Raw genomic sequence first — 26,130 nt, 5'->3', positions numbered from 1 at the left:
TTACTTTTGACTCATAGTGTATTTAAAAAAATACATTTGAAAATAGAAGGTAAAAAGTAATTCAAAATATAAATAAATAAATGCAGGTTGGTGAGCAGAGGAGAAAATACATTAAAAAACTTACTGTTCAAAAACTTTTGACTCACAGTGTATTTAAATTTAAATTTGAAAATAGAAGGTAAAAAGTAATTCAAAATATAAATAAATAAATGCAGGCTTGGTGAGCAGAAGAGAAAAAAACATTAAAAAACTTACTGTTCAAAAACTTTTGACTCAGTGTATTTAAAAAATAAATTTGAAAATAGAAAGTAAAAAGTAATTTAAAATATATCAATGGCACTAAAATCTGTTGCAGATTTATCTGTGAACAGATGTGTGTGTGCTGTGGTTGTAAAAAGTGTGCAAAATCCACTGACATGATTTCTGTGTGTTGCATAAAACTAGACTGTCTCAGGAAGTTCACACTAGAACCATTTAGTCATTGCTAGGATACAGTATTGTGACCTCACGGCTGATCAGTCTTCTCTCTGATTGGCTGACTTCTCCCTCTCCTTATGACATCACGTTGTTGCCGGGTGAAATTGAACTCTGGTGGCAGAGAAGAAAAAAGACAAGTTGTCAGTTTGGGTTTGTTTTTCACCCAAGATCCATGCGGATTTTCTCGGCTTAAGAGTTTAATGTTTAAGGATCACTGCGGATTTTGCTGACTAAATGATATAGCGCTGCTAACATGTCCTGTATGTTGCCCTGTCATGCTTGCAGAAGAAAAACTCCCTAACTTAAGGTAGAAACCTGAAGTGAGGTGACATTTAACAATCTGTTTGTACAACAGAACATCCCAGCGTGAACACGTTTATATAGGCCAGCATTTATTTCATCTGAACTCTTCAACATCAGTCTGAGATCATAGGAATGTTTTTAGTAGCACCCCGTTGGCCGCCTTGGTGAACCCATGGCCGAAAATCCTGTGGCGTTTGGCTCCCGTCCACACCGTCTGATGGTCATTCCGCTCAGTCAGCAATTCCCAACTCTATTCAAGGCTCCTGCGTTGTAAAAAGACAATTGTTGAGTTGTGTTCGCTGCACTAGACAATGATTGTTTGAACAGCCATGCTTATTTTTTCCTAGAAAACAAAGCAGTAAATGCATATCGAAAGAGAGCGAATGTGTTTCAGAAGCAGTTAAGAAAAATATAGAGATAGTAAAATCTAATCAGACATCTTTGTGCAATACACAGTTTTATTAGAGGTTATATGAGCCATTGAACTTTCATTGGGAGCTGTTAAGTCATAAAACATTCACCCCCTGCCTGCATATATAATAAATGTACAAGTTTAATGTGTACATTAAAAAAATATACAAGGCCGTTCACAAAAAGTCTTAAAAGTTTTGACATGTAAGTGAGAGGAACATGTCTGGACAAGAGAGGAAAACTTGGAGGGGGGAGTGGCTCGCTAAGAGAATACCACTGCGAAGTCTGATTCTTTTTCAGCGAATTGATTCTTTCGAACGGTTCAATGAATCTTTTGAGGCAACTCTAACCTCTCACAAATGTGTCCAGCCAGCTAACATTAACGCATTTAAAACCAAACAACTTTGAATTTGTGATATATTCGTGACGTTTAGATCTATATTAATGTGGACGGTTCAGTGAACCGATTCTTTTGAGTCACCTCTCACGAGTACGACTTCGTTTTTCCATTTGAATTTCTGCGTCTAGTCAGCTATTACGAGACATTTTAAACAAAATAATAATACATCTGTGATATATTTGTAATGTTTATATCTATAACAATGTGGACCCAATGTTTTCCATTTGAATTGGCGCGTCACTGAGACATTTAAACAAAACCAAAACGAATTTGTGATATATTTGTGTTGTTTATATCTGTATAATAATGTGGACGGTTCAGTGAACCGATTCTTTTGACTCACCTCTCACGAGTACGATTTTTTTTATATATATATGAATCGCTGCGTCTAGTCAGCTAACATTAAGCCATTTTAAACACAACAATAATACATTTGTGATTTATTAGTAATGTTTAGGCTATATCTAGGCCTATAATAATGTGGACGGTTCAATGAACCGATTCTTTTGAGTCACCTCTCACGAGTACGATTGATTTAGTTTTTTTATTTGAATCACAACAATAATCAATTTGTGATTTATTAGTAATGTTTCTATCTAGGCCTATAATTATGTGGACGGTTCAATTAACCGATTATTTTGAACCTCTTACGAGTACGATTTCGTTTTTCCATTTGAATTGCTGCGTCATCTAACATTGAGGCATTTTAAACAAAACAATAATGAGTTTCTCATGTTTAATAATGATGTTATAATGTTTTATAGGTTTGTACTTTCCTTACGAAAATTAACCATGGTTTTACTGTAGGACAAGTGCATGGTTTTTGGCGTATTGATTACCATTTGTAGCTATGAGTACAGTTTTACTACAAATACCATAATTATACCATGGTTAGTGTAGCAAATCATGGTTAATTTGTGATTACTATGGTAAAACCATGATTAAGGGTCCGCACCTACATAGCCGCGAAATATTGATTTTTTTTGTTGTAATATAATAGACAATTGTAATTTTATTAATAATTAGTAATGTTAACATTAATTATTCTCGATATTGCTAACGATATTTTTCATCTCACTCAGGTTGATCAGTCATCAGTTGAGTGATTCACAAGCGCGTCGCGAATCGGTTCACTAGAGCGATTCACTCGGGAGTCGGATAGAAAGAGGCCAGCTGAGGGGGCGTGTAGCGCACGTTCATGCTGAAATTGGGCACTTGGAGAGCTTTGCGCACTGCGAAGGGAGACACGAAGGGATACGGAGGAGTCTCCAGTCCTCCTTCAGGTCTTGTTCGTCCTTAAAGGAGCTGGCAGCGGACATGCCCAGACCAGTACACCGTCACTGAGGACCGGGATTCAGCTCTTCGCATGGTTCAAGCTGGCCAGAATGAACGGAACCGCAGACATCTGCAACCACTGCCGGAACATGATCAGAGAAAAGGTAACGTTGTTCTCCGCGTTCATACTTCCAAACTGTTATTCTGCATCAGTTTGGGCTTATCAGTCACACGTGTCGTTTAAATATACATTTGAATCTGATCTTGTTGCATTGGTTTATAATGTATTAAATGGGTTGTGCATGAGTATCAGACATTTATGTATCTCTGGGGACCCAAAGTGGTTTACTTGGTCAATTGTACTTCATTTCTTTTAGATAGATAGATAGATAATTAGATTAATACTCATTTCCATCATGAAAGAAAAAAAATTATATATGATAACTTATTTTGTGATGAGTAACAAAGTATCTATCTATCCACATACGTACTACACACACACACACACACACACACACACACACACACACACACACATATATATATATATATATATATATATATATATATATATATAAATGTAATGTCCTCATGATAACCTCTTGCAAAATAAATTAAAAAATATGACATTATAAAAAAATATATAAAAGCTATCTATCTGTCTATCTGTCTGTCTATCCACACACACACACACACACACACACACACACACACACACATATATATATATATATATATATATATATATATATATATATATAATGTCCTCATGATAACCTCTTGCAAAATAAAATAAAAAATATGAAATTATAAAATAATAACTATATCATCTATCTATCTATCTATCTATCTATCTATCTATCTATCTATCTATCTATCTATCTATTTACATACAAGCACACACACTATCTATCTTGTTTTTTTTTGTGACATAATGCCATGTTTAAATAGTTTAATAGCATTTCATCATACTTTGATTATATCAGAGCCTGACTAAGTGCCCCACTCATCTCATCTGAAATCCTGCTATCATCCTTCTCTCTTTTCTTTGGCTGGAATGTTATTTTTAGCTGTCATTAATCATGACGAACACATGTGACCTACTTCTGCTCTGCACATCTTCCCCTCACATACACCCTGCCAAAAGTTGCTGTAAATCAAACTGGACTTTAATACTGCAACACGAGCCGGCATTTATCAGATCGAACTGTTGGCTGAAGTATTGCAAGCTCTTTGTTTGATCTTCATGTCTATAACTTCAGCCAGGAGCAAATACTGCAAGTTATCCTGTGGCTGTATGCAAACCTGTATTTTGAGTGCCTTAAACAATATAAGTGAATGTGTGTGTGTGTTTGGATAAAGCCTGTTATATGAGAATGGTTTGGGGGATTTGTGGTTAGTTTGTCATGTCGACAGGGTTCTTTATTACTCAGTTCACTGCTTGTGATAACTCTCATCAGCATGTGGCTAGTCTCTTCTCACCTGTTGCTCTCCCTGGTTGGGATCATTCGGTTCAAACTCTTCTCTGTTCTGCCTTGACCTGCAGAAAAAAAATCCAATCAGAACCAATTATTTCCAGTTAGGAACAACTTGTGCATTGGTGGAATAGTTCACCTAAAAAGGAAACTTCTAGCAGCCATTTTGGATTATGAAGTCAGGGTTGTTGCAGTTCCTTGAAGTTTCCGAATTCGGAATTTCTGAATTCTGAGAACAAATTAAGCGCACCATTACCGATTGAGAAGAAACTCTGTTTAGCATTCCGTTAAAGGGATAGTTCACCCCAAAATGAGAATTCTGTCATTAATTACTCACCCTCATGTCGTTCTAAACCTGTAAGACCTTTGGTCATCTTCAGGACACAAATTTTGATATTTTTGATGAAATCCAAGAGCTTTCTGACCCTGCATAGACAGCGGTGCAGCTGAAACATTCCCAGGCCTAGAAATTAGTAAGGATATTGTTGAAATATCAGTGGTTCAACTGTAATTTTATGAAGCTATGATATAAAAAATATCCTAATTTTAAGATATTCTTCGAAGGTCTTATAAGATTGGAACAACATAATAGTGGGTAAATAATGACAGAATTTTCATTTTTAGGTAAACTATCCCTTAAATTCTTTCATCTTGTAAAAGAGCCACTGCTTGCCCTTGTTTTAACTTGAAGTTTTCGAATTTTGGCTTGCACTTTTGTAACCGAAACTGAATTTCTTTTCCCATGTAACACGTCAGCCATGTTCCCACCCTGGCTTAACACCATCAGGCTCAGCCTGATACAGTAGCCACGCCCCCAAACTCCTGCTATTGGTTAAGCTGGAATGAGATTGACAGGCCTAAGCAGACCACTTTTAAAATTTTCAATAGTTCCGCGAAGGCTCAATATTTACACTTTTCTGGGATATAAACCCATGAATGGCATTCTTTTAGTAGTCAGTGAAAAATAACATGGGGTAAGAGAATTTATTTAGAGATAAACATCTTAAAAAAGACTGGTATGGCTTAATATAACGTAAGTGATGTTTCTTACTGAAATATGTAGTAGAAAACGCATGAAAGACTCACATTATTTAAAAAATCCACATTGTTTTATACATATTTTGGACTATAGGGGGCACCATTATTTTTCTATGTTGTGAAATGGTTGCACTCACTGAGCTACTGCCGCTATCTGTTGCTATTTTTACCACAAGACAAGTCAGAAAATAAAATACTGATACAATGACCTCAGCTACTAAAAGAGCTTACAGGTGGTGATGGATATAAGCATAGGGTTAAAGCGAATGCCGTACCATCGATTTTTCCCCACAAGGAGTTTAAACACCCCCTGATATTGAGCAAAATCCACACTGAGAAACTCCTTCAGTGGCTGCGGCGTCATGAAAAGCATCCCATGTTTAAATTCTTACAGGATGGCATCTAGCGTTTCTTGTCTCTGCCATTTGTAAGCTCTTTCAGTATCTGTGGTCTCCTAGAAGCCTCAGACATCAATGCTAAAGAGAACAAAGACATAGGTCTTTAGGAAGTTTTATTCGTCCACAGTCCTCTTCCCATTCTTTTCTCCTCTTCTTATCACTAGGAAAGCAGTGAACACTTAGATCGCTTCTCTTGTTACCCTTCAACTAATAACCAAAAGCCACAATTTTTTGGCATCGTATCAGTATTTTATTTTCCAAGTTGTGTTCCAAAATAGCAACAGGTAGTGCCAGTAGCTCACCAAGTGCAACCATTTTACATCTTCTAAATAATGGCACCCCCCTCCATAGTCCAAAATATTTTAGTAAAAGACATCATTTATCTCATATTAAGCCATGCTAGTCTTAATACCTGGGGTTCCCTTTAAAAACTTCCCCTTAACCTTATAAAGCAACTCAAGACTCAACACAGAGCAAAAATGTTCTCTCTTTATCACCTGATCCCATACCACCTGCACCTGTGTTGGTTCATGTTTACCTGTCTTTATTCCTGTTTGCTGTCACATGCTTGAGTGAAAAAGCAACAATGGCTCTACTGTGGAATTTAAACAGTAACAAAGCTGACTGGTTTGTTATTTCAACGTTTTCTTGCTGGAAAGAGACATAGATAAAAGCCCCATATAGATTGTGCTGCTGAATTTTGCTGATTCAGCAGCTGACACACTTCCTGTTCCTCCAGCTGCCGTGTGCGCTGGCGTGACATAATTGACCAATGAATCGCACTCCCCCATTACCACATAGTGACCCGGTGAGAACAGAATCAGCGCCTGTACGTTGTGCAGTCATGTTTGAGCAGAGATCTGTGGGTAGACTTTGCCATGAGAACTACCAATGCTCCAAACCACTAATTGAGTGAGGACGCAAGTGCCAGCCGGCACATTTGTCACGGTGCCATCAGGCATCTGATCAAGCAAAACTAAAACCTGTGCATTCTGCCAGTGTTGCATAATCTTTTTATGAGTTTAATGTCATCATTCAAGGGCCACAGACTCTGACGCAATCAAGTGATCTTCAGGGGCAGGATCCTCATGAGGGGAACAGTAATGCTGTTGTGTAGGAAAATGGAAAATAAAAACAACCTACAGAAATTACTTTTTAATGCCAAAAAACTGCATATGTTTATGCATTATTTATGCAGTATTTCTTTCCGTTTTAGTTTTAGTCATTTTAGTGCTTCAACTTTTTTAGTTTTTAATGTTGTTATGTAAGAAAAAAGGGGGAAACCCCTACAGAAATGGCTTTTTAATGTAATTTTTAAAAAAAAATTTATTTCATGCAGTCAGCTGGTGTATATGGAAGCACATTTTCGCCACTGAATAAATAATTAAAAAAAAAGGTTGTTGTGATGTTTAATCTCACAATTCTGCCTCAGAATTGATGACTTTTTTTTCAGAATTTTGTGATACAAACTCGTAATTCTGACTTTTTTCTCAGAATTGTGTGATACAAACTCGGATTTTAGACTTTTTTGATAGAAAGTGCATTTCTGACTTGTTCCTCAAAATTGTGATACAAACTCGCAATTCTGACTTTTTTCTCTCAGAATTGTGTGATATAAACTTCTGCAATTCAATTGTCTAATACGAACTTGCAGTTCTTAATTTTTTAAATAGAATTGTGTGAAATGCAATTCTGACTTTTTTTTCTCAAAATTGTGATACAAACTCACATTTCTGACTTTTTACTTAGAATTGTGAGATATAAAACCACAATTGTGAGTTATAAAGTTAAATTTTGATGTTCCCAGAATTCAGAGTTTGTATTTCACAATTCTGACTTAATAACTCTTAATAACAAGCAATTGCAAGTAGTAAGTTTTTATCACACAATTCTGACTTAATTTCTCAAAAAAAGTCAGAATTGTCTGATGTAAACTTGCAATTGCAAGAATTGTGAGATAGAAACCAATTACCTTTTTAAAAAAAAATTATCCAGTGACTAAAATGGGCTTCCATGGGTGTACAATAATTTTATAATAATGGATTTTTCAAATATTTTTTATTTTAGATATTATTTAGTAATTTTAGTACTTCAGATTTTCTCATTTTTAATTTTCATGTAAAATGTATATTTTATTTTTATATTTAATTTTAGCTTAATTTCATTTTTTCAATTGTTTAATTGGTTGATTCTAACCATTAAGACCCGTCTTTCACTATAAATTTAATCACCCTAAATTTAATTTATCCTTGGCTTTACCCAGTCTTTATACATAATACATACATGATAGCCATTCATTCTCTCATTATATCCCATTAAAAGACTTCACTGGAGATCAAACCTAATCCATAATCCGCTGAATATTTGTTAACATATCTGGATGGAGACTCATTAGTGGCCTAGTCTGCCAGAATGTTATATCACAACTCTCTTGCTCTCTCTCTCTGACGCTTCCTCTTCCATATTTTATCCATGTAGTCATTTTCTGTCTCTTTCTGTCTCGCTTTCTCTAAACTAAGTTAAGAGTAGGCCTGAAGAAACAGACTCGTTTGTTTAAACTAAGCACAAAGTGGACTTATGTAAGTACTTTACAAGTGTGTGCTTTTGTTCTACACCCACCTTTGCTGTCACGGAGACAAATATTTCTGCACTTTCCCCCAGAACATAAGACACATCCTTGACAGACCCACTTTTTCACTCTCTTTAAAACGCACTTGCAGTTCTTGTCTCTCTGGCTGAGGGCAGGGCGCCAGGTCCTAGACGGGAAGGAAGCATATAGGATTCCTGAACATCCATTTCGGATCAAAAGCTTGACTGGACAAAATCAGAACAGCATCCTTTAATACGTAAAACCAGACATGCCTAAAGGCAAGAGCAATGTTCAGACACCTCCACTGTAATCCAGAGTCCATTTGAGCAGTGAGAACAGTCTTAAAAAGATCAAGGAGTGGCCGTTCGAGGCTTAAACCACAACCTTGATTTTTATGAGATGACCTGTATAGTACGTACAGCGCAAGCATTAAAACCACCCTTATAAAAATGAACAGTCTTAGCCAAATCAACCATTTTTGGGTGGTAACCTTAGTTTTGCTGTAGTGGGTTTAATGTAAGCATTAAACAATTAGATAAATCCATCAAATCATAGTTAATGTAATTAATTATAGTATATAGTTATAATATTCCGATGGCAGAAATACCATGGAAATACCATATCAAAAATATTGCTTTTCTGACAAAATACTGTAGTTAATAAAATTATTGTTGGTATAGTAAATATAGTAAATAAAGAATTTCTCAGAATTGCGAGTTATAAAGGTAATTTCTGACTTAAAATTCTTTAAATTACATGATATAAACTCATAATCCTGACTTTTTTGTTTTGCAATTGTGTTATAAAGTCAGAACTGCGAATTATAAATGAGCAATTATAAGAAATAAAACATTTCTTAGAATTGTGAGAGATAAAATCACAATTGCGAGTTATAAAGTTCAATTCTGGCTTACAATTCATTTTTTTTTTTTCTAAATTGTGTGATATTAAATTGCAGATGTGTGTTAAAGTCAGTATTGTGAGATATAAGTTTGCAATTCTGAGAATTGTGAGATTGTGAGTTATAAAGATAAATTCTGACTTTCAATTTTGACTTTTTTTCTCAGAATTCTGTGGTATAAAATTGCAATTAGTGTGTTATAAGGTCAAAATTGCAAGATATTAATTCTCAATTCTAAAAAAAAGAATTTCTCAGAATTGCGAGAGATAAATTGCGAGTTATAAAGTTCAGTTCTGAATTTCAATTCTGACTTTTTTTAAGAATTATGTGAAATAAAATTGGAATTGTGTTAAAGTCAGAATTTCGAGATGTAAATTTGCAATTCTAAGGAATAAAGAATTTTTCATGATTTTTCTGACTTTCGATTCTGACTTTTTTCTCAGAATTGCATGATATAAACTCACAATTAATACTTTTTCTATGTATTGTGTGAAACTCACAATTCATACTTCTTTCTCAGAATTTCTGACTGTGATAAAGTCAGAATTTCAAGATTTAGAAATAAAGATATTTAGAAATAAAGAATTTCTCTGAATTGTGAGAGATAAATTCGCAATTGTAGTTTATAAAGTTCAAATCTTTTTTCTCAGAGTTGCATAATTTAAACCTACAATTCAGAATGTTTTCTCAGAATTGTGTGATATAAATTTGCAATTGTGTTATAAATTCAGAATTGTATAAATTCAAGCTATAAATTTGCAGTTCTGAGAAATAAAGAATTTCTCAGAATTGTGAAAGATAAATTCGCAGTTGCAAGTTATACAGTTCAGTTCTGACTTTCAATTCTGACTTTCCTCTCAGAATTGTGTGATATTAAATCACAATTGTGTTACAAAGTCAGAATTGCAAGATAAATATGTGAGATATAAACTCAAAATTGCGAGTTATAAAGTTCATTTCTGACTTTTCAACTCTGACTTTTTTCTTAGAATTGTGCGTTTATATCCCACAATTCAGAGGAAGTCAATTTTGAATAGGAATTGTGACATAAACTCACAATCGTGAGAAAAAAGTAGTGAAAAAAATTGTGAGATAAAAAGTTATTTCCTTTTTTATTTTTTATTCATTGTTGGAAATGGTGTTCCGTACAGACCGCAACTGAATTCATAATCTCATTTAAGATTTGACATTTTGGTTATCATAATTTGGTATTTGGTTTTTGTGTAAAAAATTGAATGTTTTATTTAGAGATTGCTAATGAATTTTACAGTTAAAAAGAATCTGCACAGTAACACATTGAATCAAATATCACATTTTAAAGAAACACTCCACTTTTTTTGGAAATAGGCTCATTCTCCAACTCCCCCTGAGTTAATAAGTTGATTTTTACCGTTTTGAAATCCATTCAGCCGTTCTCCTGTTCTGGCGATATCACTTTTAGCATAGCTTAGCATAGATCATTGAATCCTATGAGACCAATATAGCATCGTGTTCAAAACTGACCAACGAGTTTCGATATTTGTCCTATTTAAAACTTAGGAACTACACTCCCATTCAGGCGTAATAGTCAAGGAAGTTTGCTGCCGTAATATGTAAAAAGCAGGGGCAGCAATATCACAACGGTCACATTGGAAGTTACCTAGCTGGGAACTAATTTCAGGCGCTGTGTGATATTACTGCACCTGCTTCGGCCATGTTACGGCTGCAAACTTCCTTGACTAATACGCCGGAATGGGAGTGTAGTTCCTAATCTTATTGGCCTATAAAATCGCAGCTTTACATTTTCCGCCGGTCTTAGTACACAATATAACGACAGAAGAGTCAAGTTTTAAATAGGAAAAATACTGAAACTCGTTGGGTCATTTTTGAATGCGATGCTATTGGTCTCATAGGATTCAATGATCTATGCTAAGCTATGCTAAAAGTGATATCGGCTGAATGGATTTCAAAACGGTAAAACTCAACTTATTAACTCGGGGGGAGTTGGAGAATGAGCCTATTTCCCAAAAAAGTGGAGTGTTCCTTTACAGTTGACAAACTGGTAATAATAATTATTAATAATTACTGGTAATAAATTTTGTTTTAATTACAACTTTTTACAATGTAGACATTTCAGCATTTCAGCATTTTTCATGTTTATTGATGTGCACAGAGTACCATTTATTCATATGTGACCCTGGACCACAAAACCAGTCTTAAGTCGCTGGGGTTTGTTTGTAGCAATAGCCAAAAATACATTGCATGGGTCAAAATTTTTGATTTTTCTTTAATGCCAAAAATCATTGAGAAATTAAGTAAAGATCATGTTCCATGAAGATTTTTTGTAAAATTCCTACTGTAAACATATCAAAATGTAATTTTTGATTAGTAATATGCATTGTTAAGAACCTAATTTGGACAACTTTAAAGGTGATTTTCTCAGTCTTTTTGATTTTTTTGCATCCTCAGATTTCTGATTTCAAATAGATGTATCTCGGCCAAATATTGTCCGATCCTAACAAACCATACATCAATAAAAAGCTTATTTATTGAGCTTTCATATGATGTATAAATCTCAGTTTTGTCAAATTTAACCTTATGACTGGTTTTGTGGTCCAGGGTCACATATATGTTTAGAACTTTCTTGTCATTTCTATTCATTCTTATTAAAAAGAGCATCTTTAAATCTGTCCATCTCTCTCACTGTTTGAGAAGGACGCTGCTTCTATCTATGGACACTCATGCTGCTGTCATGACAACAGAATCATTACCATGGTGCCGCAGAATGACAGTCTCAAGCATTATCAGTGCTGATAGTATGCTACGTTTTGATTGGCCGTGAGCGGTGATGCGTTTTCAAGGTGCGGGTCACGGTGGTCACAGTGGCGTGTCAATGTTTCCGTGTGTCAAACAAGTCTGGACGGCAAATCATTGCAGCCTCATTGCAAACACACACAGACTTTACACACGTTAAGCATAGAGAACAAACTAAACGAATTAAATTAGTCTCACATATCCTGCGCTGCACCCTCTTATCCATATCTCTTTTGTTTGACTTGATTATGTAACACAGGTGAGGGAAAGGTGTCTTGTGATGAATAGTACATTCACACAAGAAGTTAAAGACTCGTATAAAGACTCGCATCCTTGGAAAACCGCTTTTGTTTCCAAACTTGTGCAAATGTTTTAATGCTAAATTGTGTGTCTGGTTGTGCAGACCCTTATTAGTTTGAGGTTAGTGTTTTATAAACAGCACAGGTTTCCACCAAGGCTACAGAGTGGAGGCAAAACACTTCTGACCGCAAATACAACACCGTTTGTGTATTTGTGGTGGTTGCGGGTGGGTGATGGGATATCCTGAACAAACCCGAATCCTGAAGAGAAGGAAGGAAGGACAGATAAAGTGAAAGGGGGGGTGAGAACGACAGGGAAAGAGATTTTGTGTGTCCAGGCCTCGGATCACTGAACTGCAGTGACCCTTACGACCTTGGCATTATAACCAGTGTAGTGAACACATATACACACACACACATAGATAAAACACAAACACAGTTTTCGTGGAACTCTTACCTTTTGCTGGAACAGGAAGACTGGGAGGGACTTTTTAAAATAAACCCCAGGCACAAAATCGACCTGGAAAACACATACATTAATCACACTTTGATACTTTAGTTGAAATATCTGCTGATTTCCCTTCACTTTATGTTTGTTAAACAATTTCTGAGGTATTAGTGTCTTTTAAATACTGACTGCTTTCAAACAGGTTTCACCTGCCTGCCATTGGTTGAATAAACAAGTAGCCCCGCCCTTAAACGCACACGATTGGTTGAGTCACTGTTGCTGTGCAGAATTAAGCTACAGATGGCTTACTAATAGTTGTCTCTGCATATTAACCTAAGCATTGGGAAAGTGTTTTAACATAAAAAAACACATACTTTAGTGAATAATGGTTTTCATTTAATGATATATTCATCATAAATGTTTTTCTTTTTCCTCAGGAAAAAGGAATGAAGATGTCAAGACTTATATCAACAGGACCAAGCTCATTTATACCAGAAAATGAGGTAATACTTAACTTTATTTTTTTTTTTCCAGGGATGGTACAGTTTTTCCAGCATAGCTATTTTTGACATTTACCATGGTATTACAATGATATTCTTTGAAATGTACTACTGTTTAAATGTCTGTTAAGATTTGGTAATAATTTACAATGTTAATGTTGATGTTAGTTAATAAAAATACAGTCGTTCATTGTTTGTTCATGTTAGTTCACAGTGCATTAACTAATGTTAACAAACACAACTTTTCATAATACGTTAGTAAATGCTAAAATAAGTAAGTAATGAAGTATTAGTTTATGTCAATTAATAGTTAACTAAGGTTAACTAATGAACCTTATTGTATATTTTGAAAGAAGTCTTCTGCTCACCAAGGCTGAATTTATTTGATCAAGAATACAGTAAAATCAATAATATTATTTCAATTTAAAAGAACACTTTTCTATTTCTATGTATTTTAAAATCTAATTTATTCCTGTGATGCAAAGCTGAATGTTCAGCATCATTACTCCAGTCTTCGGCGTCACATGATCCTTCAGAAATCATTCTAATAATCTGATTTGCTAATATGTCAAAGTACCACATTACCACTTTTTTGTAATGGAAAATTCTCTCTTTTCTCTTCTCACACATTTGTTGAATCTGAGTTCGCCCAACTCAGATACTGTAATCTTTTTTTCTCATGTCAGCTGGTGTTCATTTCATTTTTTGTTTTGAGTTCATCTGGTTCAGAGATGATTTTCATTGAATCCGAGTTAAGCGTGCGGGAGATCTAAGAAAGTGTATTTAGATTGTAAATTGAATTATAGCATCTGTCCTCGCTTTGCTGAATTAAGATGAACCTGAACCAGAGTTCAAATCTTTCTTGGCTGTAATTGATAGCATCTCATATTAGTGGCGCCTCATATTACAAAATCAAACAGACCACATATTTATTTTGTATTCCCATCTGACCGTAGTACTTTTATATGGGCCATTCAACAAAAAAATGTTTATGTATGCATGCAAATTGTATAATATCCAAGGTACACATTTTTAGTAATTGTGCCGTTAATTCTCATATTGTATTTTCATAAAGTTTTGGAATATTTGTCCTTTCCTCAAATTTGTCAACACCGAAACAGTAATAATAATTTGAATAGAAGGGTTATATTTTATTAAAAACAATTTCAAAGGTAAATCAATAACGGTTACATTTTTAACAATATTTTAAATCTTATTTATGTGATTTGTTGTGTTTTGAATCCAATTTTTCTTTGTAAAGGGCAAAAAGTTGATCATACTGATTTTAAAGTTAAGGATTCATTAGTTTAAATATACAAACACTATCATGACATCTTTGTTTTAGTTGTGACTGTTTCAGTAGTGACAATTTTAGATACTTTTGAAACTAGCTCAAAGATCCTAATCAGCACATGGTTAGCTAGCACAGTTCTGAACAGTTGTACATATATAAATGCTAAATGTTATGGAATAACTCCCACAAAAGTGTGCTTAACTGCAGAAAAAAAGGTGTTCGATAGTGACATTCCTTGAAGTTACATAGTTTTTTTAGACTTTTGAACACATATACCGCACCAAGTTTGCTTAATTGCCATTAAAAATAATTTTACATTGCAAATATAATGTTGAATATTGTGTAATATTTTATAAAATGTGTTTTATATATTCTAAAAATCATATAAAATATTATTATTAATCTATATACAGTAATCTATTATATTTACACTACCAGTCAAAAGTTTTTGAACAGTAAGATTTTTAATGTTTTTTTGAAATTCTTCTGCTCACCAAGCCTGCATTTATTTGATTCAAAATACAGAAAAATCTGTGATATTGTGAAATATTTTTACTATTTAAAATAACTGCTTTCTACTTGAATATATTTAAAAATTTAATTTATTCCTGTGATCAAAGCTAAATTTAAGCATCATTTCTCCAGTCTTCAGTGTCACATGATCCTTCGGAAATCATTTTAATATCAACTAAAACATACACTGTTTCGGTGACTATGAAGTGACTATGAAAATGAGAGACACATTTTTTTTTTTTGAGCCTAAAAACAACAATGGAAAAAAATACTTCAATATCATTTTCATAAGTTGAAATTTAGAGGTTAGTGTTCGGGACTGCCACCTCCCAATTAAAAGAACCCAATAAATGATGATTTTAAATATATTAAGCTTACTAATATTTTAAATGTTATTGTGAGTTTCAATTGATAATAGAAGGATCTTGGTAAACATCTAGGATTTAAATTCTTAAAAGGTTGTGGGACAGCAGTTTGCACCAATCCTGTAGAATGTAGGGCCATGAATAGAAAATACAGTCTGTTGGATACATCCTAATGTCTGATCCTCATCCCCAGATCCTAGGAGCCATGCCTCTGAATGACTCCACAGTGATGTTCTTAGAAGAAGAGTTCAGCGGTCGTTTGGACAACCTGACGCAAGTGATGGGCCTCCATCCGCATTATCTACAGGCGTTCCTCCGCTGCCACTATTACCTCTTAAGGATGGATGGCCCCCTACCACTCCATTACAGGCATTATATCGCTATAATGGTACGAACGCACAAAAAACAGTGTCAAAAGTGACTCTATTTAGTGGAATTGTCTTACGAGGTTTTTTTTGTCTCTGTCAGGCTGCAGCACGGCATCAGTGTTCCGCACTGGTCTATCACCATGTGCAAGAGTTCGAGCAGATAGGCGTGTGTTCTGATTGGCTGAGAGGTCTGGAGTTCTGCCCACAACGACTTCGCAACCTCAATGAGATAAACAAGATCCTTGCCCACAGACCTTGGCTCATTACCAAGCAACACATACAGGTAAAACATAACATTTTGGTCACCCAAAAATGAAAATTCTGTCCTTATTTACTCACCCTCATGTTGTTCTAAACCTGTAAGACCTTTGGTCATCTTTGGAAGACAAATTAAGATATTTTTGATAAAATCCAAGAGCTGCATAGACAAAAATGCAACTGACACATTCAAGGCCCAGAAAGGTAAAATTAAATAGTCCATGTAACAACAGTGGTTAAACCGTAATGTTTGAAGAAATGTGCAAATAAAAATTGAATAATGACTTTGTTCAACAATTTCATCTCGTGTCTTCAATGCAAGTTCACAAGAGTACCACGACGCATCAGTATCCTAAACTGGAGTCTTCATCATAGTTGTATTGTTTTTAATATTTGTTTGAATTATATCTATATCAGATATTGTTGATCTTACACTGTGTTTTTCAGGCTCTGGTGAAGACAGGAGAACACAGCTGGTCTTTGGCAGAGCTGGTTCATGCTGTTGTACTGCTGGCTCATTTCCATGCCTTGGCTAGTTTTGTGTTTGGTAGCGGTGTCAACCCTGACCCTGAGGTCACAGAGGTCAACGGAGTCACAAATGACCTTTGCCCTCCGGCCATGGCGGGTTTATGCACCTGCCATCTAACAAACAGCAACCAAGCAAACGGGAACCCCCTGCGTAACCCTGACACTGGGGTAGGAAAACATGACAACGTGGCCATGTGTTGTTTTTGTATTTTTATGGCAGGAAAACATGTTCAGATCACATTTCGCCAAGTCTAAAAAATAAATAAATCAAAATAATTTTTTAAAGAAGTAATAATATTTTATCAAATTTCCCTTTCTGAATGTATCTGGACATTTTGCATTTAATAATTAATTTTCACTATTTTTGTTGCTGTAATACAGTATTTTAATGCATTACAGAATATAAAAAAAAATATTTGCTTAATTGCCATTAAAAAATTATTTAACATTGCAAATATAATGTTGAATATATACTACATGTTGTATAAAATTATTATATGTAATATTTTATAAAATATTATATATATTTATATTTTTTTCCCTAAAACCATATAAAATAATATATTATTAATGTAAATACAGTCAACTATTATATATATTTAATTATATATTTTATTATGATCATTATTTAAAACAGTTGAGTACATTTTTGAAATAAAATTTTCAAAATAAATTTCAAAATTTGGTATGTGTACAATACAGACCAAAAGTTTGGACACACCTTCACATTCAGGTGTGTCCAAACTTTTGGTCTGTACTGTAGATATGAATTCAACTGAAAAAAACTTGGTGGTCAAATAGCAAATAGTGGAGCTCTGCAGCCACCTACTGGTAAAAGTTATTTGTAGTTGGGTTTTTTACTTTTAAAACTGGATTTTCCAAAAGATGGGCAAAAATCTTACACTAAACCATGTGAAATTAACCATGTTATCCCCATGAATTAAAGTTAGAAATGTGGGTCTTTTATAAAGCGAATTTTACATAAAAAAGCAGTTTTTGTATAAAAAACATTTAAAAAATATTAATTTATTAATTTATATATATTTAAAAAATATCACTAACCCACTGAAAACTGCACAAATGTAGAGTAAAAACTTTAATAAACAGAAAAATATACAGTACAGACCAAAAGTTTGAACACACTTCAACACAATTCATTTGAATGAGAAGGTATGTCCAAACTTTTGGTACTGTATATATATATATATATATATATATATATATATATATATATATATATATATATATATATATATATATATAATGCTGTTCTTTATAGTCATCAAAAAAATTCTACTCAGCTGTTTTCAACATAAATGTTTTTAGCAGCAAATCAGAATATTAGAATGATTTCTGAAGGATCCTGTGACTGGAGTAATGATGCTAAAAATTCAGCTTTGAAATCACAGGAATAAATTACATGTTAAAATATATTCAAATAGACAATAATTTTTAAATCTGTCCTAATTGAACTGTTTATGCTGTACTTAGGATCAAATAAATGCAGGCATGGTGAGCAGAAGAGACTTCTTTAAAAAAAACAATAATACTGTCCTGTGCATGATTCAAGATTCGTTTGGACAATTCCTTTGTATAAAAAAAGGCATATAATTGTTTAACTCCACTTTTGTGTATTTTAGAGTGAGCTGGAAGCTCTAATGGAGAGAATGAAGCGATTGTTGGAGGAGAGAGAAGATGATGATGCATCAGAGGAGGAGATGTTTACTCGTTTTGAGAAAGAAAAGAAAGAGAGTCTTCTAGTGGTGTCTGCAGGTATTACAACACAGACACATCCTACCCAAATGCTCCTACTACATCTTTTCTTTCATAATAAAAGCATTACATGCTAATAAATGCTGAACAGTTTACATCAGACTGCATTAGACGTTTTTTTTTTTTTTCCTTCACTTTTGGTTGAGGTCTTGTAGTAAATCGTGAATTAAAGGGATAGATTACCAAAATTTAAATTCTGCCATATTTTACTTAGCCACATGTTGTTCTAATCCTGTAAGACTTTATTTGCCATTTATCATAAATGACATGACAACTAAACATGAGCATATTTTCATATGCAGGGTTTGATGAAGAAGTGGTGCCTCCTTCTCCCGTGGCACGGTTTGTAGACGACCCGTCGTTTGGATACCAAGACTTTGCGCGACACGGAGAAGACAACCCACCCACTTTTAAAGCACAAGTATGACAAACACCTTCAAATATACACATATACAGCATGATTACTGTTTTTTATACCCTATTCACCTTAATTTCCCGTAAGGGCGGGTGCGGCCATTTATCAATTTTAAGGGTGTGGCTTCCGGCCTCATCTGTGTCCAGCTATTTTTAGCTGCACAAAACAGCTTTGATATTGCAAATTGGTGTGTCTTACCATATTATTTTAATTTACCTCAATTATGAACACACTGGTTTGTAGTTCAAACTGTTTTATCGTTTACTAAATATTGCTATTCTTCTCATTATTTCTCTATAGCAGCTAATGAACCAAGTCTCTGAATGATTGATCATTCTTGTTCTCTCTGTAGGACTACTCATGGGAGGATCATGGCTTCTCTCTGGTAAACAGGTTGTACTCTGACATCGGTCACCTACTGGATGATAAGTTCAGAACGGCATGTGATCTGACATATTACAACATGGCCAGTCATGAGGGGGTGGACACCAGCATGCTGCGCAGGGCTCTCTTCAACTATGTCCACTGTATGTACGGAATACGGTACGTCCATTAGCACTGAAGACACTCACGAAACTCTGACAATAACAAAAAAGATGTTAAAGGGACAGTTCACCCAAAAATTTTAATTCTGTCATTAATTACTCACTTCATGTTGTTCCAAACCCTTATGACCTTTGTGTTAGTTGCGTTGCTGTCTATGCAGCCTAGGAAAGCTCTTGGACTTCATCAAAAGTATCTTAATTTGTGTTCCAAAGATGAACAAAGGCCTTACGGGTTTGGAACGAGTAATTAATAACAGAATTTTCATTTTTGGGTGAACTATCCCTTGTCCTATGGATACAGATACATACTGTAAACTGCAGAAATAGTGGTATGTGACAGTAATACAGTGTTCAGTATGAATGCCCACAGCGCCCCCTAGTGTACTAGCACAGGACAACCAGAAGCACTTCTGAAGTCTAGTCTTTCCTGCCTAGTATTGAAATGATGAACATTCATACTCTGTCTGCAGCTATGACGACTATGACTACGGTGAGGTGAATCAGTTGTTGGAGCGCAGTCTGAAGGTTTACATTAAAACAGTGACGTGTTATCCAGAGAGAACCACCCGCCGCATGTACGAGAGCTACTGGCACCAATTCAGACACTCCGAGAAGGTAAGTCATATTATCATGTGAAATACAGTTGAAGTCTAAAGGTTACATACACCTTGCAGAATCTGCAAAATGTTAATTATTTGACCAAAATAAGAGGGATCATACAAAATGCATGTTGTTTTTTTATTTAATACTGACCTGAATAAGATATTTCACATAAAAGACATTTAAAAAGACGTTGAATTTATAAAAATGACCCTGTTCAAAAGTTAACATACACTTGATTCTTAATACTGTGTTGTTACCAGAATGATCCACAGCTGTGTTTTTTAGTGATAGTTGTTCATGAGTCCCTTGTTTGTCCTGAACAGTTAAACTGCCTGCTGTTTTTCAGAAAAGTACTTCAGGCCCCATAGATTCTTTGGTTTTTCAGAATTTTTGTGTATTTGAACCCTTTCCAGCAATGACTGTATGATTTTGACATCCATCTTTTCACACTGAAGACAACTGAGGGACTCGTATGCAACTATTACAGGTTCAAACGCTCACTGATGCTTCAGAAGGAAACACAATGCATTAAGACCCGGGGGGGTGAAACTTTTGAACGGATTGAGGATGTGTAAATTTTTTATTTTGCCTAAATATTGTATTTTTTAATTTAGTACTGCCCTTCAGAAGCTACAGAAAATACATGCTTCCAAGAAAACAAAATAGGTTAAATTTACCTTGATCTAATTCAAAATTTGACTCTTAATGCATCGTTTTTGAACAAGTGTTTGAACGTTCTGTAATAGTTGCATATGAGTCCCCCAGTTGTCCTCATTGCGAAAAGGTGGACCACAAAATCATACAGTGATCATTGGAAAGGGTTGCTGAAGGTCTGCTGAAAAACCAAAGAATCTGTGAGACCTGAATAATTTTTCTGAACGAATAGAAGGACAAACAAGGGACTTATGAACAACTATGTCAAAAAAAGAAAAGAACAGTATTAAGAATCAAGTGTATGTAAACTTTTGAACAGGGTCATTTTGATAAATTCAACTATTGTTTTCTCTTGTGGACTATATGTAAAGGTCTTTTATGCGAAATATCTTAATCAGGTTAGTACTAAATAAAAAAAATAACATGCATTTTGTATGATGCCTCTTATTTTGGTTAAATAATATTTTGCAGATTCTGCAAAATGTATGTAAACTTTTGAAAAATACAGCTTTTTCTCTAAATAAACGGATATTCTCAAATCTCTTTCTTTCCTTTATCCAGGTTCATGTGAATTTGCTTCTAATGGAGGCACGAATGCAGGCAGAGTTGCTCTATGCTTTGAGAGCCATCACTCATTATATGACCTGACCAATCAGACGCCACCATTTATATGACCTGACTAATTAGATCTTTTAGGTGTCCTGACAAATCAAACCACACCCACAATATGACTATCATTACACTTAAATTTAACTAAAAGTGTTTTTCCATCATGGTACATGTCATTAGCAATTTCTTTTGCATATAGTTTTGAATTGTGTCCAAAACTGTGTATACTTTTACTTAGACTGTTCAGAATGAAGGACACTGACATAATCCCAAACATCAAAATGGGATCTGAAAAATGGGATCTGGATAAATCGTCCTGAAGAATTGTTGGTGGCTTTTATGGGACTAAATATAATCCTTAATGGTCAGACAAATCCTAGCATTTAAAATCCTTGGACTTGACCTGATCAATCAGACATCATTTCTGACAACATGACTTGACATATCACATGTTAACGTGCAATATTTTCTCACTGGAATCTCACTTATACTGTAAGCTTAAATACTGGAGGACTGAGTTCACATTTTTGAAACAGGAAGTTGTCATTGCTTTCTTTTTTGCACATTTGAGAAGAACTGTATTTTGCAACAGAATACGTTTTCCTTTTGTAATATCATCATAAATGTGACCCTGGACCACAAAACCAGTCTTAAGTCGCTGGGGTATGTTTGTAGCAATAGCCAAAAATACATTGCATGGGTCAAAATTATTGATTTTTCTTTTATGCCAAAAATCATTAGGAAATTAAGTAAAGATCATGTTCCATGAAGATTTTTTGTCAAATTCCTACTATAAATATATCAAAATGTAATTTTTGATTAGTAATATGCATTGTTAAGAACTTCATTTGGACAACTTTAAAGGTGATTTTCTCAATATTTTGATTTTTTTGCACCCTCAGATTCCAGATTTTCAAATAGTTGTATCTCGGCCAAATATTGTCCTATCCTAACAAACCATATATCAATAGAAAGCTTATTTATTGAGCTTTCATATGATGTATACATCTCAGTTTTGTAAAATTTAACCTTATGACTGGTTTTGTGGTCCAGGGTCACAAATGACAATAACAGAATGTGAGACTCCTGTATGGAGAGAAAAGTCTTTTCTTTCTCTCTTTTTTTTTTTTTAAATCCCTGTGCCTTTTGTCTTTTATGTACCTTGTTTGTTTCACATTGAATGTATTGTTTAGATTTTTGGCAGTTTTTGTTTCTAGGCTTCTCAGATCAATTTGTTTTGGTTTAGTTTGTTTACCTGGAAACTAAAGCTTTTGTAGCATTATTACTGTACTTTCAGTCCTTTAATATTCAGTCTCAGTGTTATACTTTAGATAGCAAGCAACATAAATTTTTTTAACACATACGTATGTTGCTGCAACCTGCAATAGCTCTATTAATCACATCTTGTGACTTTATTTTCTGAGTGCGTGCGTGAGCTTTAACGTGTCGCTGAATGTCTGTCTGCGTAGGACAAAGTATTTGCACATCTGTTGCGCATCTTTTTCATTGGTGTGCCTCTGTAAAAGAAACCCATGCACAGGAGCATGAGAGAGTGTGTAAGTGTGAGTGTAATGTGCTTGATTGCCTGTAGGAAACTAACTACTTTTGATACTATCGATGTGATCATTGCTGTCCATCAAACCATTTCTCAAAGGTTTATTTATGTCGCTTTACGAATCATTGCTTCATATTTGCACAGCTCTAATCAAGGTGCAGCAGTGTCCTTTAAAATATAAATTAGATGTATAGTGTAAAGATAAGCTTTATAGAAAGAGACAAAGTGTTTCCCGTTCCAGTCTCACATAAACAGCGCCTTATTCATGTTTAGAAACGCAGGTTGTGATTTCATTTAGTCTTATGGACGCCAGAGGTTGTTACAAATGTATCATTGGAGTAGGTTTTCAAAGTGCCTTTCAAAGTTAGTTGCAAGGTTTGCAAAGTGTATGCAGCAGATTCGAAGGCAAACATTTTTTGAGTAATGGACATGTGTGTCTGTTGCATTTCCTACTTGTGTTTATTCCGATCAAGGTGGTGCTCTGAAGCTTTCATGTTCTCCACTCATTATAAATTTATACATTTCCAAAATGCCCATCACAGACCTGTATGTTTCAATAAAGTTTCTAAACAAACTCAGTTTATGAGGTTTTTTTTTTTTTTTCCTGGTTGCTTTTTTTGGGACATTTTTATGGCTAAAGGGCTAAAAAAAAATAAAACTGTTGTAAAATATGCAGCAGCTGAAATGTAAATGTATCAACAGTGACCTTCAGTGTGAGTGTATTAAAAAAAGTATATTATTTTAATAATATTTTTGAAATGATATAATTAATAATCTGTATATATATATATATATATATATATATAATAATTATAATTAATAATTTAGTATTGTTATTTTAATATTTTTAATGAATAATATATATATATATATATATATATATATACACACACATTAATATTACTATTACTATTATATATATATATATATATATATATATGCCACATTAACTTTAATTATTTAGTATTATATTATTATTGCAATATTTTTTATTACTAAATATAATAATTAACAAAAAATACACAATAATGTGTATGTATACCTATGCCATGTGCTTTTTAACTTTATTATTGTATCATTTCAATAATTTAATTAATAAATATAACTAATAATAAAAATAATAAATATTACATTACATTGATATTATATATATATATATATATATATATATATATATATATATATATATATATATATAATAATTGTAAACAAAAATAAAAAGCTCATAAACTATATACTCTTTCCTTAAAAAAAAAAAAAAATATATATATATATATATATATATATATTACAAATTACATTACAAAAATAATTATATTAACTAACTACATGAATGTGTAAATAAACTACAAAAAGATAAATTAAAAGAAAATTTTGAAAAAATGGTGACTAGTTACACCCCCTAAAATATACACTTGCATTTGAAACTGATTTAAATTTCAATAAATGTTTATTCAAGAAAGAAAGAAAGAAAGAAAGAAAGAAAGAAAGAAAAGAAAGAAAGAAAGAAAGAAAGAAAGAAAGAAAGAAAGAAAGAAATTGTGTTTAAACAGTGTGCAAGTTTACTATTTTTTTTTAACTATTTATTGTCTCTTTAGGGCATTCAGCAAATCACCCCAAACTAATTTTTATGTTATTAATTTGGGGATTTACTGATAACAATCAGCATGTTGCTCAAATACTATTGATATGTAGCACAAATCAAACAAATGATAAAAATGTATCCAAGCTGTAGCTAATACTGGACCTTCAACGGCTCAACAGCAGGCCCAACATTTGTCATTTAATATACATTACATAACATACTGTACAGCAGACTGTGTCATCATGCTCTTAAACAATTAATTAGGATTGTTCAGGCAGCGTGTTTGGCATGGTGATGTCCGGCAGCAGATGACAGCTGGTAATGATGTCGATCTTCTCCGACACTGACTTCAGATCCTCCAGTATGAGTCTAATACTATGTGAAGCGTTGATGATGCCAGTCTGAGAGTTGTTGAGATGAGCGGTGGCCTGTCGTACATCCCTGGCAGCGTTCTGATACACCTGTTTCAGGCTTTGATTGATGTCCACGCACAACCGTCCATTGCTTTCCTGCAGTTTCTGCTGGAGTAACGTGTTAAACCTACCTGAGTCAAGCCTGGACACAGGCGACGATCGGTCCTCCAGTCCAGACGCAGTCGCAGGTGTGTTTCGGATCACGATGAGAGGAGGAAGGTCTTTGCGGAGCATCTGTTGATGGCTTTCAGTGGCTAGTCTGGGAGCTCGCTCCTCCTCGTCCTCGCTGTCGGTTTCAGACGCCTCTCCTGCCACCTTCATCCCGGATGATGAAGATGAGGATGGATGGATAGGAGGGGCAGAGGTGATGCACATTTCATCCTCCGAGTCAGTTTCAGATGCTTCTCCCTGCACCACGATCTGGAATTTGTTGCTTGCCATGATTGCAAACCTGGAAGATACATTAAAATTAGCTAATTACTTGAGAGCCCTGGTGAAAAAACAGGTAAAACCAGCCTAGGCTGGTTTTAGCAGGTTTTTTTAGCAGGGAGGTTTTACAAAAAGTACTTTACCATGGTAATACCGTCGTATTTTAATGTATACCAATACAATAACATACTATTTTCATCACATTTACACAAGTATCTAAGACACTTCAGGGAATATCATAGTACTACATTGGTTAACGTACATTAAAGCTATTTATTAGTTAATACACGACGTATTTACGTTTTGTTGTAATGTTATCATATTATTTTGACATAATATATACTTTGACGCGTCTATTTTGATAATAACTTCTCACAATACATACTTTAATAAAGCAAATAAAGTCAAATGTGTGCAATTTTCTAACCTGCTGGTGTTTTTATCCACCACGAAGTGTCATAAGATTTGTCACGAGAAACCGTTTAAAACAGGAAGCATCAGAAATACGCATGAATTCAAAATAAAAGCTCGACCTGTTCAGAAGCCTGTTAGAATGCAAAATAAAAGTCCCAACGAATTAGTGCAGATAAAATAAAATGATAGAATAAAATAAAATATCCATCCATCCATTCGCGGTGGTTGCAGGCGGAGAAATAATATAATTAAAAAAAAATAATAAAATAAAATAAGTGTTCTATTCTCTCCAACTCCAAAATCAGAAGAAAATCGCCAAAGTACTAATAAAGCAGGAAGACAAAAACTTTGTCAAAGCAGGGAATCTTCCCCACAAATAAACATGCGTAGCAATAAATCAATACATTAATAAAGTCTGTTTATCTGGTGAATAACAGTATTGCTGAGATTGAAGGTGTGATCAGAATAATCTAAGCAGAACTTTGCTCACTGGTTGCTCAT

The 26,130-nt window shown here is 34.1% G+C and overlaps 2 protein-coding genes across 2 annotated transcripts; one reads left to right on the top strand and one right to left on the bottom strand.

The window, feature by feature from the left end:
* Nucleotides 1-2,812: 2,812 nt before the first annotated feature.
* sesn3 (sestrin 3) lies at nucleotides 2,813-23,362 on the top strand. Its single transcript, XM_073817962.1, has 10 exons — nucleotides 2,813-3,030; nucleotides 13,246-13,311; nucleotides 15,674-15,868; nucleotides 15,949-16,131; nucleotides 16,554-16,802; nucleotides 18,275-18,407; nucleotides 18,710-18,828; nucleotides 19,175-19,365; nucleotides 19,838-19,982; nucleotides 21,186-23,362. The coding sequence occupies exons 1-10, from the start codon at nucleotides 2,977-2,979 to the stop codon at nucleotides 21,270-21,272; spliced, it is 1,422 nt and encodes a 473-aa protein (XP_073674063.1). The 5' UTR covers nucleotides 2,813-2,976; the 3' UTR covers nucleotides 21,273-23,362.
* Nucleotides 23,363-24,349: 987 nt separating this feature from the next.
* Nucleotides 24,350-25,724, bottom strand: bloc1s3 (biogenesis of lysosomal organelles complex-1, subunit 3). The gene is made up of 2 exons (XM_073817963.1): nucleotides 25,643-25,724; nucleotides 24,350-25,237 (listed from the first exon to the last, which is right to left on the bottom strand). The coding sequence occupies exon 2, from the start codon at nucleotides 25,225-25,227 to the stop codon at nucleotides 24,634-24,636; it is 594 nt and encodes a 197-aa protein (XP_073674064.1). The 5' UTR covers nucleotides 25,228-25,237; nucleotides 25,643-25,724; the 3' UTR covers nucleotides 24,350-24,633.
* Nucleotides 25,725-26,130: the final 406 nt, after the last annotated feature.

Source organism: Garra rufa, chromosome 14, assembly GCF_049309525.1.
Source record: "Garra rufa chromosome 14, GarRuf1.0, whole genome shotgun sequence".
NCBI classification, from domain to species: Eukaryota; Metazoa; Chordata; class Actinopteri; order Cypriniformes; family Cyprinidae; genus Garra; species Garra rufa.
Note: the sequence above shows the minus strand (reverse complement) of the source record. Positions and strands in the feature narration are given on the sequence as shown.

Bases quoted from the DNA above. Each gene is read 5' to 3' on its own strand.
- bloc1s3 (XM_073817963.1), bottom strand. From the start codon at position 25,227: ATGGCAAGCAACAAATTCCAGATCGTGGTGCAGGGAGAAGCATCTGAA.
- sesn3 (XM_073817962.1), top strand. From the start codon at position 2,977: ATGAACGGAACCGCAGACATCTGCAACCACTGCCGGAACATGATCAGA. The intron at 13,312-15,673 runs GTAATACTTAAC...CCTCATCCCCAG, and splicing joins CATTTATACCAGAAAATGAG to ATCCTAGGAGCCATGCCTCT. The intron at 16,803-18,274 runs GTAGGAAAACAT...TGTGTATTTTAG, and splicing joins TGCGTAACCCTGACACTGGG to AGTGAGCTGGAAGCTCTAAT.